The sequence below is a fragment of the Lepisosteus platostomus genome, chromosome 2 (assembly GCF_059453375.1).
Source record: "Lepisosteus platostomus isolate fLepPlt1 chromosome 2, fLepPlt1.hap1, whole genome shotgun sequence".
NCBI lineage: Eukaryota > Metazoa > Chordata > Actinopteri > Semionotiformes > Lepisosteidae > Lepisosteus > Lepisosteus platostomus.
Window position 1 is genome coordinate 73,846,146 of NC_142612.1, and position 17,183 is coordinate 73,863,328.

The 17,183-nt window shown below is 39.7% G+C and overlaps 1 protein-coding gene and 1 long non-coding RNA gene across 3 annotated transcripts in view; one reads left to right on the forward strand and one right to left on the reverse strand.

Annotated features, from left to right (window-relative positions):
• epha4l (eph receptor A4, like) overlaps window positions 1–15,999 on the reverse strand; it is a 44,986-nt gene extending 28,987 nt beyond the window's left edge. Inside the window, exons 1-3 of one of the 2 annotated variants that reach the window (XM_088617681.1) lie at window positions 15,418–15,999; window positions 13,788–13,855; window positions 11,001–11,664 (exon numbers count right to left, since the gene is read on the reverse strand). In XM_088617681.1, coding sequence (XP_088473807.1) covers window positions 11,001–11,664; window positions 13,788–13,855; window positions 15,418–15,505 — 820 coding nt within the window. In that variant the 5' untranslated portion in view covers window positions 15,506–15,999. The remainder of the gene's footprint in view (window positions 1–11,000; window positions 11,665–13,787; window positions 13,856–15,417) is intronic. The other variant, XM_088617689.1, reaches the window with a different exon arrangement.
• On the forward strand, window positions 874–9,068 carry LOC148677084 (uncharacterized). The gene is made up of 3 exons (XR_015929708.1): window positions 874–1,032; window positions 3,831–4,017; window positions 8,186–9,068. It is a non-coding gene; the product is annotated as an uncharacterized LOC148677084 (long non-coding RNA).
• Window positions 16,000–17,183: the final 1,184 nt, after the last annotated feature.

Here is a 17,183-nt window from a genome sequence, read left to right on the forward strand (position 1 = left end):
TTAAGGTAAAAGCATAATGCATTGACAAACATTTCTGGGATTACTAAAGCATGGTTAATATACAGAGTTTCTTAATGAAGTAAATATACATATTGATGCCTTTGTTGTCTCTTGTTTAGAGCACAACACATTTCTTATCTTTGAGCACTAGAAAACAAACCTAAAACTGATCAGGTTTGTCCATCAATTCAACACAATGGAGGGTGAGTGTGTGTCAAACACTTGTAGCTCAGTGATTCCTAGCAGATCGCTGATACAGCCCTGCAGGGTACAAAGCTAACTTCAGCTTTGTGCTGGTAAATCTGCGGCCATGAAAGAGAGTACCTCGGGAATCTGGAGATAAATAACTTTAAGGAAGGGGCTATTGTCTTCTAAATTTTTGTGCCTTCCAGGATCCATTGAGAACGCTGAGCAGGGCATTTCCTTCATTTTGCTGATACAGGGTGAGAGCTCTGTGTAAATTTAAGAAAAAAATGCAAATCTGTAGGCGCAAACACAAAATAGGTGTTTGCTTTTTTAAGTACATGATTATGTTTGCCTTAAGCCAACTGATAACAGCTTTCTAGAAGGTGGCATAACTCATTAACATACTGCTAATAGGAAATCATGAGCTACATGGGCTAAGTTTCACCTGCGTACTGTTTGACAATACGAGGGCTATTCTGTGAAAGTGCCAAAAATCAAACTCAGCAATAGTTACAAAGGAACACACCGGAAACCGTCACATCTCCTATAGACTACTCCATTCATGTGGATTACCAGACAGGTGTGGCAGTAAGTAATGTGAAACATCCTGGGTTAGCAAATGCCCACTCTGACACTTCCCCAGCCTAAATGATTTGTATGTTAAACAGCTGCTAACCTCCTTGTCCTTCACAGGCACTCACTAACACTTCTAACTTCACCTCAGATTTTCAGTTCCTCGTTACAGATTGCTGTGATTGCTCTTCTTCCTGGAGCAGTTGAAACATGTATAATAATGCGGGAAGACTGCAAGAAAAAAAGTTGTCATTGCTCTTCTTCTTGGAGCAGGTAAAAAATTAAAGTAATCTGGGATCAAGAATTCATTTGCAAAGAGCAAGGGGTAAAACCTTTTGGGCAGAAGCAAAATGTCCAAGAAACAGGACCTGAACACCCTCTATTCCAACAGTACTGTAATGCTATACAATTCTGTCTCCTGTTTCCTTCCACATTCAAGATTGAAAGTGCTTTAAAGGATGTTTATATGCAGTTTATTTATCACTGCACTGAAAATGACAGTGCTGTGGCATTGTAACTAATTAGCACCTGCCTGGAGGCAAGGTTCATTTTAAAAAAATGATCAGTACAGTTTTTTATGAAAGTGGGCTAGCTGTTTATTTGAAATGTGCTGTGGCTTGTTTTAAATTATAATCAAGGATACAATTTCCGGTGCACAGTTTATAAAATTCACAGGTGTATGCTAATGGTGTCTTAAAATCTATATTCTTATAAGATGAGCCCTGTGCTTGCTGTACTCTGACCTCTATAGCGTAGTTTGCATCACAGGACTTATTGAAAGAAATTAGGTCATTCCTTTGAATGAAGTGATACCCCACTGAAACAGTGTCAGCTGTTATGTCAAACCACCATCATTAACCCATGATCTACCCTACTTGAACCTGACTGCTTTGGTGTAACATGATATTAGGGTTAATGGGTTTCTGTGAAAAAAGGTTACAAAGCTAATGCATCTTGTTATTAATCAAATGCAATTATTAATATGTAGATACTGGTAAAAATAGTAATAATATTATAATTTTTTCTTCAGCCAGTCTGGCACCTGTGCAAAATGATAAGGGTCTAAGTTAATGTAATAAAGAAATTGGCAAATTTTAAAATGTACATTTAACTTGACTGCAATGCAAATGACTGGTTCGACTCGTGACCCTTTGGAAAGCACAATAATATTGATTTCTCCTAACAGGGGTCATGACTTACAAGGCAATAAATGTATAAAAGAACCCAAGAGCAACTGATTTCAACCTTTCTCATGAGCAAAAGCCCATCACGTAAAAAAAATATTTTTTCATTCAAACTGTCTTCACTTTTAGAAAGAGGAGGACATTTTAAATGCAAAACACATGGTTTTGTAATTTAAATAATATTTTCCTTTAAACTGTTACAATATAGAACATGACAATCATGAAACGTCATATCAAAATTTATATGAGATTGATGTTTTGACATAACCTTTATAATATGGGTTATAAAAAGTTCTATATTCACACCTAAACGTACATAGCTAAATTCTGCAACAAACAAGCCTGTGAAAATATACAATACTCAGTATGTCTCAAACTATGTACATAATTCCTCTAACCCACTATCTAAAGTTCAACTGCATAATCCAAGGATAATTGTCTATATATCATATTTACAGAAGTAAGTTATGCAGCCTGCCTAAGCAAGGTCTCTCTGATTGAAGTCTTTTCTTATTAAAATGTGCATCCAGTTGAAACGTTAGCCGATCAGATTAGGTCTTTTTTTCATAAATCAGTGTCTGATTAGCTGCAAATCCTTTGATTCCAAGGGGATTTCACTGTGTAAAAGACCACCTACAGCCTTGAAGGATTTAGTCTGCTTAGATAAAAATTGGAGAAGATGAAACAGAGAAACACTTGTTAAATTGTTTTCAATCAGCATCAATCGTAATTTTAAAAAATGCCCTGCACTGGAAAGATACTTAACATTTCAAATATTCAATTTATTTGTTAAATGTGGGTGTTTGTAATATATGATGGAAGCATCACGGTATTTTATTACATAAAACATATATCTGGATGCTTTGCAGAAACAACATTTAAATTAACATGGTGTTTCCCATGGCAAACCATTCATTTAAAAGGTGAACAAGTCACTGATTTGTAAATAACCACCAACTTTTTTAAATCACATATAGGCAGCATTTATTTATTTACATACACACAGCCTTCGAAAGAGGTAAGAAAATCATATAGCATACTGGCATGTAATAATAATATGGACAGAAACACAAACATTTTATGTGAAAAACTGAAAATAAAAAGAATGTCCACTTACTACCAGAAGGTTGACCAGCCACATTACGAATACCTTGATTTTCAGATACCTAGGTTTTGCAACTTAGCATCATTAAAACGGGCACAGGCATTTAGTTAAGGGAAAGAACTCAAGAAAAAGATTCTTACTTACAAGCAGGTTCTCTGAGCTATGTAGTGAAAATGCTCCAGGTGAGCGGTCCAGAATTAAACTAATGGAATCCTACTAATACAAACACTGCAGCGGTCCCCAAAAAGGCTCCTAAACATCCATTCAGTTAGGCACTAAATTTTCTTTTCAGAATCCATACACATCTACAGAGCTTGCCAGTGAACTGCAGGCAGCCCCTTTGTGAAATCAAAGTTCCCAGCTGACACGCCACAGGCCAGGAGGGCCAAATGGCCTACTCATGTTTGTAACCATTCTTACGGTCTAAGCAATTACAAGAAGCCTAAATGAAGGTGGACTTAAATCAAGTACAGCAAGAAAGTAAACCTCTTAGTTGCTTGAGTTCCTCTGAAAAAACAGGGGCTCGCACTGAGAACAGGAGTATAAGCTTACAGCCCTTAAGACTGGGCAAGGGTTCCCTGGTGAGGCAGAAACATGTACTTATTAAACACATGCTAGAGGTGGTAAATACCTGTATATACGTTCTATAAATGCTTGAAATCAAAATTCCTTAAACTGTTAAATATTCCTCAACCACCTGGATTCTTCTTCTGATTCTGATCACCCAATCACACATTGCGCACTGGAAACACTATAATATAAGGAGCATTTGTCATCCGCAGGAGCTGGAAATCTGGACTGGAGTTTCATCTGAACAAAGTCTAACACCTATACAAAGATGCCAAAGGAAACTTTTTTAGCCACCCTCCTCCCCCAATAATGAATGGCTGCCTAACTCAACTTCAACAGAAGCTGTATTCTAAGAAAATGGCGATACCATGCACCTGGCAAAGGGTAGCAAAAACACAGGTACCCCCTCTCCTCTTTTTTCAACCCCTCCGAACCTCTCCAAAGGATTCAGGTTGCTAAGACATTTTTAGAGCAGAAGCACAACAACAAAAGAGTAGGCAGTAGAGCACAACCAAACAGCCTGTGAAAAGTATGCCTCTTACAGTTTCAGCAGTTTCCAAATAGCTGGAAAAAATTTGTTTTCTTCCGATCTCAGTAAAATATTTCTATGTTACAAAAATATGTTTGTCTAGCACGTTAAAACTTGGGGGGAGCCTTGTAAATGTTCCATCTGCATTTAGAAAAGAAGTGATCCACCACACTACGTGTAGCTAACAGTGTTAATTAAAAAAAAAATCATTACAGAAAAATAAAGTATAGTGTGCGTGTAAACTGGTGAAAAATGACTTTTGCAGCCTGTTTAAATGGAACCATCGGAGCCGGAATTAGAATACAGCCTTGGTAGAAAAAGCACCATTGCAGAGAATGCCATTCCCTGTTCCAGAGAATTTTTTTTCTTTCTTTCGTCTCCTTAAGCACAAGGATGACCCCGTGCTTTTGTGGCAGGTCCTCTCCCTTTTGAGCAGTTTTCAAATGAACTACTCCTGCCATTTTTGGATTAGCACTCTGTAGCTAGATCAAGCTGTCTGTGTAGTAGGCCTCTATTGACAACCTCTTTCTCCTCATTGGCCCAGCTGGCTAGGGCTTCCTGGAGACCCCAAGCCTGAAACCAACACAGAGCCAGTGAGTAGGTTCGGGGGGGCTGGTATTGATTCAGAGCTTTTGACATGCTAATTTGCTTAGTGACTGCTTTAATCACTCTCCCAGCCTGGCTTCAAAGAGAGGCCGTTTTCAAAGTGGGAATGAGGGCTCAGACTGGAGAGTGCACTGTTTTACCAAGCAGCCTGAACTCCCAACTGCAATTGCACCAACCTGCAATGCAAAAACGCCAGCTACAAAAAAAGGGAAAGGGATAAGAAGGGATAAACTCCAATTTACGTAGATTAGTTTGACTGATGAAAATATCCAGCAATGAAAAGTTCATTTAAATCCAAGATGAACAAGGATTACTGTTTTAATTATTGCTTGTGTTATGGGTTGAAAACACAAAACATTGTACTGACATAACAGCAATATCTTGGGAGGTTTGTAAGTGAGATAACTTGTTGCTTGGCAAAACTGCAAAAACCTCCCAGAAATATATTTCAGTCACACTTAAAAACTGTCTCCCTGTGATGGATCTATGTAAGGGATGATGTTTAATGTGAAATGTATAGAATACTATGATTAATAATGAAGCTTTAATTCCAAAGTAGTATTGAGGTGACACAAAATGTAACAGTTTCTAAACTGCTAAATTTAAATTATCCATCACAACTGGAAACAAAGTATATTTTCACTGAAAAGACTGTCAAAAAGCAAAAATATTTAGTCCGAGACCTTCATTATTAACTATCATGATTAACTCCAGGCCAGATTATCCAATCCAGATTATTCTGCTTTGAAACAATACATTTTATGTATGATTATTTTATGCAGGACCTTTTATGTATTCCTTAAATCGCTACAGTTTTAAAAGTTTAAATTTCTTAAAACGAAACATCTGAAATATTTTTAAATGCCTGTCGATAAGAGCTCAAAAACCCAGCTGAAGCAAATAATTATTGACATCAAAAGTGTATGTAATGATAATCCTGTAATGATTATTCTGTTCAGTTTCACACATTTTGGTACCATTGTTATCAGCTAACAACCAGCGTTCAATTATCTTTGAAAATGTAGCTGCAGCTTTGACTTTGAAAGTGGAAATGGAAGCCAGTCTTGCTCTTGTGCCTCTCCATTATATATTTCAATGTCAAACTTGTCAAAACGTGAAATGTCAAAAACACAGACTGTACTGCAACCACCGCAGGCAGGCTTTTCATTGATGTGTTGAGCCAATGCCATAACTTCAAAATTATTAAGAAAGGGCAAAGACTCAGTTTTTTTGGTTAACCTGTCTACATTCCACAAGCTAAGCAGACAAAGAATATGGATCCCCATAAGAATGAAGCCAAATGCTGAACAGCAGGGAGGCTACAAATCAAACCCACACTTGCCACTAGACTGGACAGCTTCTGGGAAGCAAGTGTCAGCTGAAGCTAAAGGAAAAAAAGTTACATTTATAAATAAATCCAAATTACCTTGTATATAAAATCATATGAACCCCTTTTTCGAATGGCCTTCTGCTGTTGTGTTTTGTATTATAAAGCTCCATTCATTATGAGGCCCATTGACTGGAAACTAACAGTTACAGCAGCAACCGATGTGGAGATGCAACAGAATGTAGTTAGGAAGAGAAAGACAAAATGGATTATATAGTTTGAAACGAACAGACAGTAATAATGTTTTACAACTAATGAGGGCTTAAATCTCTTATATAGAGAAAACTGCATGCATGTGTGATGCAGCATGTAGTTCATTGTGACATTTGTCTGTATTTCAGGAAAAAGTTGGGGGACTAAATCTGTTTTTCTTTCACGGCTGAAAGGGCTAACAACACCCGGCTAAGCTCGCCATCCTACCAACGTCTTCAAATCTACCCACCTATCAGCTCACGCCAGCCATTAACGCTGTCAGAATCATGTCAGCGCTGCTCGGGAAGCAACTGGTCAGAGGCCGAAAAACAGGTGTGCTGATGCAAAATGCAACAGAAATAACACATTCGACTCCACTTGAGGGACCAGTGCGAGCGGCTGGAAATGAGATGCAGGCAGAAATATGCATCGCTTAAACAAAGGAAGCTCAATCAGAACAGAATTCATTTGCATGAAATCCAAATCATCAGGCTCTGCGTACATCAATGGGGGAGAATCGGAGGGCCGCTGTTTCCAAAGGAAGCTCTTATCTCCATTGTGGAAGTGGATATGGGCGTGCTGGTTTGCATGCGGGCACATACAACATATGCAAATGAGGAATCTGCTCGCAGTGAAGGGCGAAAAACTTTTCCAGACAGCTGACAATCCCCTTTCACAGGGAGAGAACTCATAACCAGAAACAGAGGGAGCCGTGACAGGAATCGACACACTCGGTTCCCATGGAGCGCAAACGAGGTTTGAATATTCATAACAAGCCACATTTTGGCAAGGGCCTGTCTTTGTAGACGCGTGAAAACAGAAGAATACGAAGAAGATCAGGCTTCACCTGCTCAGAGTTTGAAACAAAAGCCAAACAATGCAGGCTGAAATGATGTTAGTTTCAAGCTAAGAGGAGAGAAGAATGCTTATTAACCTGTTTATGACGGAATTCTTAATGTTTCATATTTTCAGTTTCACATTTGTTTTTTGAAATAATATTTTTTTTTAATTATGGGAAAGGGATATATATATATCTGAAATACCAGAAGAAACTAAATTAGAACCTTTTAACAATGCCCTTACTTTCCTTAACACACTATCATAAACCTACCAATCCAAAATATTAGTCTACAGTGTTAACCTCCCTGTGGCACTTGTGTGTCATGCCAATTTACTATTGAGTGTGTATATCTATATTTAAAAAAATGTTCTTAACACAGAAACAAGTTGCTTCTTTTCTGCATTCACACACTGTATGTCTTCAAGAAATCTGGGACCTACTCGCCTGGTGGTGGTTAATTGCACTGGATTTGCTTTTCAAGCTCAAAGGGCCATCAGTGCCACAGTTTCCATGAAACTTCAGGCATAAAAAATTTATAATAGCAGGGAACCATAATTAAACTCTGTTCTCTTCTGATAAAAATGAATTGCTGTTCTCAGTGATCACAGTCGTGCTTCAAAGCATGGAAGATAAAAGCAATCACATCATTCAAGTGATTACTTCTCAGGGAAGCTGTTATCAAAGGTAGAGAGAAACTATCTAGAGAAGGGGGAATATGAAAACCATGGATATTTAAACATTTTATTACCCACCTCTGCACCATAAAGTTGCACAGACACTGCATATGGGCTATCGGTCAGTTTTTTATTTTTAATTCATGACATCTGAAACCCTACTGGCAATACCACTATGCAATTTTTACAAACCAGAATGCAGTCCTTGCAATGGACTCATTTGGTTTTGTAAAGAGATGACACTTAGGGCGGACAGGTCTGGCTTCGCACTTGCATCTGCCTTAGACAATGGTGTCTGCCACCTACAACAAGCTGACATGCTGCCCAATTCTTTGCAGCCATTAACGCATCCCACTGGAGGTGACAACTTCGCCAAAGGACGTCCTTCCCTGCTTCCTTGTGGCTCTACAGACTCCGGCAGATGACCAGCGCTAGAGGCTGCTAGGACAACAGAGAGACCCTCCCCTGCCTGTCCCTGTCTCTCCAGCCTGCCCGGCCTTTGTCAAACTTTGAGGTCTTAATCAATCTTCCCCCTGACCTCCGCTGACAGGAGGAAGATGGATGAGGAAGTGGGACACCTTTGACCTTCTCCTGTATTTGTCCCGCCACAGTCCTCTAAGGTCCAAACAATAGGGGAGGGACCTATTCATAACCGCTGGAGCCCAGGCCAGTGGAGTATCAATGGGCTTCACGAGGGCTGGGGGCTCCCTGTTGTGCAGACCTGTCACTTTTCACATATTCAAGGTGAACCTCTCTATTTGCCAAGCCTCTCAACTGGTTGCATATGGAAATATTAAATAGATAATCATTGCCTTTCAGGCTGGGACAGAAAACAACCTTTTAACCTCTGAAGAAGACAAGGCTGGCTACCCAGGCAATGGTTTAATTTGCTGCGTTGATACGTGAGAGAGATTATTTTCACTCAGCGGCCCTGCAGATGCATAGACAATGATCCACATGCTCATCCGCGTTGATCAGCTCTCGTCAAAAGCCAGATAGATAAATCAGAATGTGTCCGTTTTCCAGAATTAATACTGAAACAACGAGCAATCCAGTAGATTTTTTGTAGAAAAAGTATTTTCTAAACACTAATTCAGCAAAATAAATCTCCACATTCAACAATGAATGCTAATAAACTTGTATCAGTAGTTCTATATCAGGCACTTTAAAATCACAGATAAAGCCAATATGTACACTGTAAACAGTTTTTAAACCTAGATAATAAGGGAGTTGCCAAACCTGATAAGCCTCAGTAATGAAGCATACCGTAAGAAGAAAAACATTTCAAAACCATTTAAATACAGGCCCTAAAATAGATAAAAAAAGGTTATTTAAGGGTTATCTGCTGATCAATTGGCTGTTTTAAAGGTACGGATCATTTTTTTTCTGAATACATTTTTTGGGGTTCTTTCAGTGACAAAAAAGCACAGTATTCTGCACATTCTCAGGACCCACAAAAGGATCTTTTATTAAATGTAATTTAAGATTGTGCTTCAATCTCCATTTGAAAGGCAACAGCAATCTCCCTGAGTTACAACCTAACTCCCAGTTCCCTGTGACAGAAAGCTATAAAAAAGATGAGCAACACAGCCTCTGCCGCCCACTGGGATTGGTTGGTAATGATCAAGAACACATTCTTGAGATGCACACTGGAGCTGCCCTGCCATCTGTGATAGCCCACCAGCAAGAAAATCTCCCCACAAACGAGCAATCCTGAATAACAAGGTATTTGTCATGCAATTAGCTCAATGAGATAGAGTAACCCTAAAAAAGAGAGGAGTGCTGAGAGTTCCAATAAATTACTTTGGCCATGTATTGACCCCCCTGGAGAGCTGCCCGCTATTTTATGGAAAAGCAACCCAGTGCCATAAAACAAACTCAGTGCAAGAAGTTTTTGCCCCGATAACTGTGAATATCACTGCAGAGCTGTTGAACATTAAGGGTCATTAGCTAGAAGCACATGCTTGAAAACTTGTCGAGGGGACAAATGCTTCCTTAAGCGCTCACTGTGAAAGCTGTTTACTGTATCTACCCATCTCTGAGTAAATCACAGATCCACTTAACACACCTTCCAACACTGAGATGATAAATATCAACCCTACAGAGAAATCTTGCTTAAAAAATGAAGAAAATATTACTAAAAAACATTCAGAAACCTTTTTTTGAAAAAACATACAGGAATGTGTATATTAACACATAGTATATAACTTCAAGCTTCTTTATTAAAGGAGTAAGTCCAGCCAAAATCTTCCTTCTTGGCTCTTAAAATAAATCAATATTTCTTTTTACAATTATTAAAAAAATATATATCAATTAGATCTCATTTCCAACTATTTTCCCTGGAAATTAATAGTTCATTTATAAAGTCCAACCCAATTCTGAATAGCTTTCAGATAGCTAGCTGAAATGAGTTCATGAAAACAAATGAAGACGTTAATTCCACATTGCAAAGTATTTCAACACTTGGCTGGAAGGTTGAAATGTTTGACAGAGGAAACACATCTGAAGATGGTTCCACTGCTGAACCTTATTGCTTTTCTCCTTTCTATCTATTTTTTAGCATGAAATTAACCTCTGTTCTTATGTGTGCTATCACAGCCTCCTACTTAAACAAGTTCATGCTGTACAGTGCAGTACATTGTACGTGGCTGTGAATTGTCCATTCACTTAAAACATACTCTTAGAAAACAATAAAGCTATAAACAACACAATTAGAAACGGAGAACATTTATGAAAAATCGCCCGTTTCCTCTTTCAAGGAAAGGGGAAGAGCCTTGCTTTGGAGAACTATTTATATCAGACAGGCTACAAGCTCATAGTCGTTCATTCCAAACACCACTGTGGTGAAAGCAGAGGAGGTACAGGACCTTCTTGCTGAATAGCTTTGCATGGGCCTTTTATAATTAAATAAGGCCAGGCAATTGGTGTCAACCCACTGTTGCTGTTTGTAATTTAGCATTTGTTCTGTCAGGATTTAAGCAGGCATTACACAAGCCACCTGGAGCTTTCAGGATTGTTCATTATACTCTGCTGTCCTATTTTTCATTCCCAGAGGGGCTACTAATTACTGAGCTCTACTCGATTTAGCCTCATCACAGATTCAATTATATATAACAGAAAATTGGCCACAGAGTAAAAAACATGAGCACTTACCTTGGCATTCCTCGTTCCGCTCCTCGTAGCCAGGGTTGCACAAGCAGTTGCCAATGGGCACTAGCCATTCTCCATCTGCGCCACAGTACATTTTTGGCACATCTTTCTCTTCGGAGTTGTTGACGCAGGACCCCCGCACCTCCACCAGGGACGAGGTGTCGGCCCCGGTGATCGTGTCGGGGAACTGGGCCAGGTTGCGGACAGTGAGGGGGCACTTCTTGTAAAAGACGCGCACCGACACCAGGGCGATGCAGGCTCCGACGTCCTGGAAGGCCAGGTAAAAACCCTTCCTGGTGAGAGGCCCCACGTCCCTCACCTCCGTGTTCAGCTTCATGATCCGGTCCCCGATGTCCACCTGCGTGAAGCTCTCGTCGGCCGCAATAGTGTCAATCTTCCCAAACTGGTTCTCCCGGATGTACCTCTCCTTGTCGTTGTTCGACTCATAGTAATACAGGTTAAAGGTCTCTTTGCAAGTCCCCATGACCCCCGGCAGGCTGTTGCAGTCCCTCAGCGTGAACTTGATTTCAATATACACCCGCTGGGCCCCTCCTCTGGCGATCCAGTCAGTTCGAAGCCAGTTGTTCTGACTGGGCTCCATCACGTTGCACACCTGGTACGTGCGAATGGGGGTGTTCTTCTCATCCATGATGCTGACTTCCTCCCACTGTGAAGCCAAGGAACACAGGTTAGGTGTCACCGAGGTGGAAAGGTTCCAAACACACAGATCTGCAGCCTATGGGGTGAAAAGCAACCTGACCCTACACAGGCAGCTCCTCATTTAAGCCAATCAAATGGATTTTGACATAACTGTACTTATGCTCTAGAAAACAATTCTAAACATGGATAGATACACCCTCTCGTTAATTGTAAGACAGTTTACTGAATCCCAGTGTCAAGAAGGCAAAGTCCTGTTGATTGCTTTGTAATACTAGGGAATATAAAAATCAAGAGCATACATGCCATCCCATATTTCAGGCAGTTTAAACTCCTGTTACTCATCTATCAGTGTAAAGCACAACATCTTGTGAGAAGCAAGAAAACGGCTCTCTAAGTTAAAGCTGTCTACAGATATATTTTCTGCTAATGCGGGACCTGTAGAAGCAATCTGTCACTTTCACTTCAAAGCACCAAAGAATCAATGCAGACACTGAACGTAAGGGCTCTTATTTAGCACAGTCAGATATTGGTTCAGTGCTGGTGTGAATAAAATGCAGGAGATCTTCACATTCTGAATGCCAATTCTCAAAGCTTCTTTCTGGAGGCAAGTGTGACATATCTATAATGCAGCATAAGGCACAAAAACAAAAGAAATGTCTATGACACGAATGTCAAAGAAAAACATATTACATTCTGCTTAGTGGTTAAACTTCTTCTTTTGAAAACAAAACGGGATTTTGCCTCGTGAATTTTTACAAGTTCAATCAAAACTTGCCCGGGAAAAACGAGGCATACAAGCTTCCTAAGCCACATATCGTCGGCATACCATGTACTCTTAAATTTTTCACAATGGGTATAAAAATAGCCTTCATATTCTCTGTGTTTTTAATGAAACCAGCCATGCCTGTCACCACTGCCGAAGAGACATTCCCGAGGAGGTCTAAATTAAGCAAGCTGTGACTTAAAAGAATAACGTTTTTTTTATATCTCAGAATAGGGCCAAAATCCTTCAAGCATTTGGCTATTTGCTCATTACTCAGCTGTAATACTTTACAGGCTGCACCTCTGTTCCCTCGTGGGGCAGTAAGAATGAAGGGGGAAATTAAAAAGGCTGTCTTAACCAGTGCCCCGTTTCTGACTGACAAGCGCAGAGGAAAGCGAGCTTTCATTGCGATAAAGCTGTACCTTTCCTGATTATCAGTGAATAAGGGCAACCGCTTGCAATCAGCACTCAATGTGCGCTGTCCACGCTGCCAGCGGCCTGTCAATCACTCTGGTCGCGGATAAAGCAGGCTCGGGGACGACATAGTGAGCGCAGACACAGCACAAACGGGAATTACAGCCAAGTTCACGGAGAACCAACAAAAAGCCAGGACAATGCTGGCTTCTATTTTACTGCTAATTCAAACTGCATCATAAAACGCTGCACAGATAAGACCGTCGCAGCTCTTGCTGGGCAAAGCTCCTTCTCTGGACACACGCGCGGAAGCCCTCGCTGCACCACCAGAATCTGAGCAGTAAACTCCCTAAAAAAATAACGCGAAAACGCGCTTAATAGTGTAATATGAAATAAACGCGTGAACTGGTGTATCATTTTAGATGTGCAGCGGGCAGTGCGTTTAGCACTCCATTTTTAGCTTGCTCTATCTACCCACCTCGGTTACCCGAGCTCCAAATCTTTACTCGGAAAACGACGAACAACTAAGCCTGTATTCAAGCACAACACACCTCTGGGCCCTGTTTAGACATTTTTTTTTCTTAATCTGAAAGCAGAACAGTTGCACACTGTTGCCTTATCGGAACTCCCATAGATATAGTAATTAGGCGGCCCAATACCTCTCCTTTCACCCAGATCACATTCCCTATCATTTTTGTAATCACTCCTTGCGGCAACAGCGAAACCTCCTTTCCCCCTCTTCATGCCGCTGAGAAATCTGGATTTCCCAAGCTCCTTCCCCGTACCTTTCTGGGAATAAGTATAAGGTTTCCCCACAAAGAGCGATTCAATTCAGCGTCTGCTCAGGAAACCCGACGCCCGTAGCGGTATCTACTTCGAATCTGTTATTATTAAGAAAGCATGTTTATTTGTGCCTGAGTGAGCGCAACTTTTAAGACTTCGAAAATTCTTACCCCTCCTTCCGTCGGGCTTGCTACCCATCCTAGTTCTCCTTGAACTGATCTGGAATCCAGCAAAGTTACTGTAGAAAAAAAAACGTTTAAAATTAACTGAAATGTTTTCAACATCAAGTTAAAGTGAAAAGGAGCTGTTCTCTCCTTCGCAGGTTGGATTCATATCATAATGCCAGGTCTTTTCATTCATGGCATCAATACAAATAAAACACTCACACCTGTTTAAAAATAACAGCACATTTAAAAAGTGCGACATAGGAAATCTAAAGACTGAAAATGTTAAAATCTGCTCCACTGCAGTATTGTTAGAACGTCACTTAAAAATTGCTACAAAATACAAGACTCAGAAAAGAATGGTAATTTAATCAATTTAGTTGGACTATACGACATTTTATATAATAAATTTCTGTTTAATATGAGAATATTGAATCAACACTCATAATGGTATCGTTATATGCGTATGTGATGCTTCAAGCAATCATTCCTTAATAGAGAGAAAACTAACAGATCACGGAATCGATCGCCTAGGAAGTTGATTGTTTCACAACGATAGAGATTCGGAAAGAAAACTCGTCTGGGTTTCCTGCGCGTCTTGATACAGCAGAGGGATCGCATTCGGTTCGATATACTGTAGTTTCGATATATCCATACGTTTTTTCACATTATGCTAATAATTACAATATACACTTTTATCTCAGTAATACGGTTAAAAAGCCTAATGACTTTAAACATTGTTAAAAATAATGAAAACGTGACGTGAATTTTGAAAGATAAAGATCGAGAGTTAAGTCGAAATTTTAAATACAATATTCATAACTTTATAATTAAGATTAAGTTGCTTTTGGTTTTCGGCACGGAGTGTGGAAGCATAGCCAACGTATTCACACAAACAAGTACGCTTTTAGACTAAATTATTTAATATCACTATACTTCGATTAAAGACATTACTCATATTTTTCACATATTGGCGTTTCAGTCTGCTTTTTGTGAAAACTTTTTAAATACAGATCGTTACTCAGTCAAAGCAATCTCCATTCCAATTAGTTCAAAGCAATATGTCAAGCTTGCAAAATCATTTTGCAGACTTGGGTAGTCTAGTAAATCGTTTTTAGGGGTCAAGTCCTCAAAATAGCCAAAAGGGGAGTTTAGTTCATGATACTAATTCGCAAAGGCAAAAAAAAAAAAGACTGCACAGGTACAATTCCAGGAGATCAGCAGCCTTACAACCCCATAACAATCTCGTTAACACAGGGGAAAACAGCAACATCAAGATTGTGCGCTGCATTCCGATTATTTCACGTCTTTAAACTGACTGGAAACGAGCGGGGTTAACACGAAAGCTTTACAGAGGGCATTTGACTTGATCAACCTTTCCTCCCCTTGAAAGGAAAAAAAAAATCTAAAAATCCACGAGAAAAACTGAAGACCCTCCGTGACTATCGATTGTATTGCTTCCACCTTTTTTCCTTGCTGTAATTACCCGTCAATAATTCAGTACGGGCGAACTTTATTTATCCTGTTGGGCAACTTGTCCACATACGTCCTAAGGTAGCCTGCGGTGAGCGATCCTAAGTGATATCATTTCTTGCTTCTTAGAAGTCCACCAACTTCTCGAAAACCGATTTCTTACCTTCATTCGGCGGATAGATCCGTGCTGGGGAAACAAATGTAGAAATCCCAAACAGAATAGAAGTCGCAGTATACAAAATCCCAGCCATTTGTCTCCGTTTCTGTGCGCCCTGCTTCCACTACACGGATCCAGCTCGGTCTATCCCTGTGGAATATGTGATAGAGTCCAGAGTGTAGCAGGCAGTACACACTGCCAAGGGGCGTTTCTCACTCTCTGACGCAAGTGTCAATCCCCCCCAAAAAAATCAAAATAATCATTAACAGCGCCCCTCTCTGTGCCTATCAACTCGATCAGAGGCAATAAACGTGATCTAAGCATTGCAATCGGAATCGTTTGTAAGCACCTTCATCCACCGCACGACCAGGCTGTATTTCTTGCAGACACGCTCTTTTGCAAGAGCACTGCCAAATATCATGATGATCCCTTAATTTGCAGATTAACCTAAAACAGCCTGTCAAGATACAACGGAGAACCGCGCTACCTTCTACTGCCTCTTTTGCCACAGACGGATTACTATCTCTTATTTCCGTGGCATTTGGTATATATTTCGTTTTGCGGTTGGTAGCGAACTTTGTTTTTCAAAATCGTTTCAAGAGTACCGAAAAAAATCCTGAGGAGTTTTGGAAAGGTAGCAGGTTTCGCAACACCGTTATAAACAGGTTTCATCCTTGCTAAGAATGGGACGAATGACGTACGAGGTGAAGAGTCCTAATCAGAATCTTCTGAAACATGAAACATTATTAAGCCTAATAGACAAGTACAGCCGAAGGCTCTCATGACTGGGTTGTGTGTGTGTTTTTTTTTGTAACACTAAACCTTTAATCTCCTCGGTGTCTCCTGAAACATATATTAAAGCTTTCGTCATTATCATTCTTACTATATATAATATGAAAAATATTTTTAAAGTATTATATGAACAAGTAAAGTTTAAATCTACACCGAACAGTAGAAATAAGAAAGTTTCGACTGTAGAGCCTTCTTCAGGTGTGCGACGCAACTATTTTTCTTTAGTCTAACATAAGAGGGATAATAAGTGACATAATTAACGACACCAATAGGACTCATCTTCCAGTAGATGAATCCTGTTTGTTTGAAAGTGAGGAAAGTGTCGGATAACGCACCAGATTAGTCTTTAGCGCATATTATTTATTGGCGGGCCGTAATGGACAGGCTAAAGGCTTTAAAAACAATGATGCCACCTAGTGGAGGATACAGGTTTATCCGTCATTGGTTGTATAACCCAAGAAGGACAGTTCAGGAAACGCGAGCCCCTTGCTTAAGTTGTAAATTCGTTCTTTTTATGTTTTGAAGACAGAAGTACAAAAACACTGGGTAAAAATTGCATTTATTTTAGTAAATATGAGGTGAAGACATGTTGGCAATTGTTTTTCTAAAAATACAATAAAGCGAAAAACGATTATTTAACACTTTCCCAGAATGGATCATTAAACTGTAAAATACATGAAAATAATATTGTAAAAAGTACAATTAGCCATAATAGTAGTAGTACTGTGCTCCATACTTTCAGTATTAGGCTTACTGGAGATGAAATTTACCACTGAAAACATGCCCTGGGCAGTCTTTAAATACGTCTCTTACAGAAGGATACTTTATTTCTTTGCTTTAAAAACATGTGGAAAGCATAAAAACTGTCCGAGAGAGGACCCAAGGAATACCCCCAGAACGAAACGTGTTTTTCAACGACACCAAATGTTTTCAGATAATGTAGTTTTTGTTTCTGCGTTTTTCCTCCGGTGTCTCTAAAA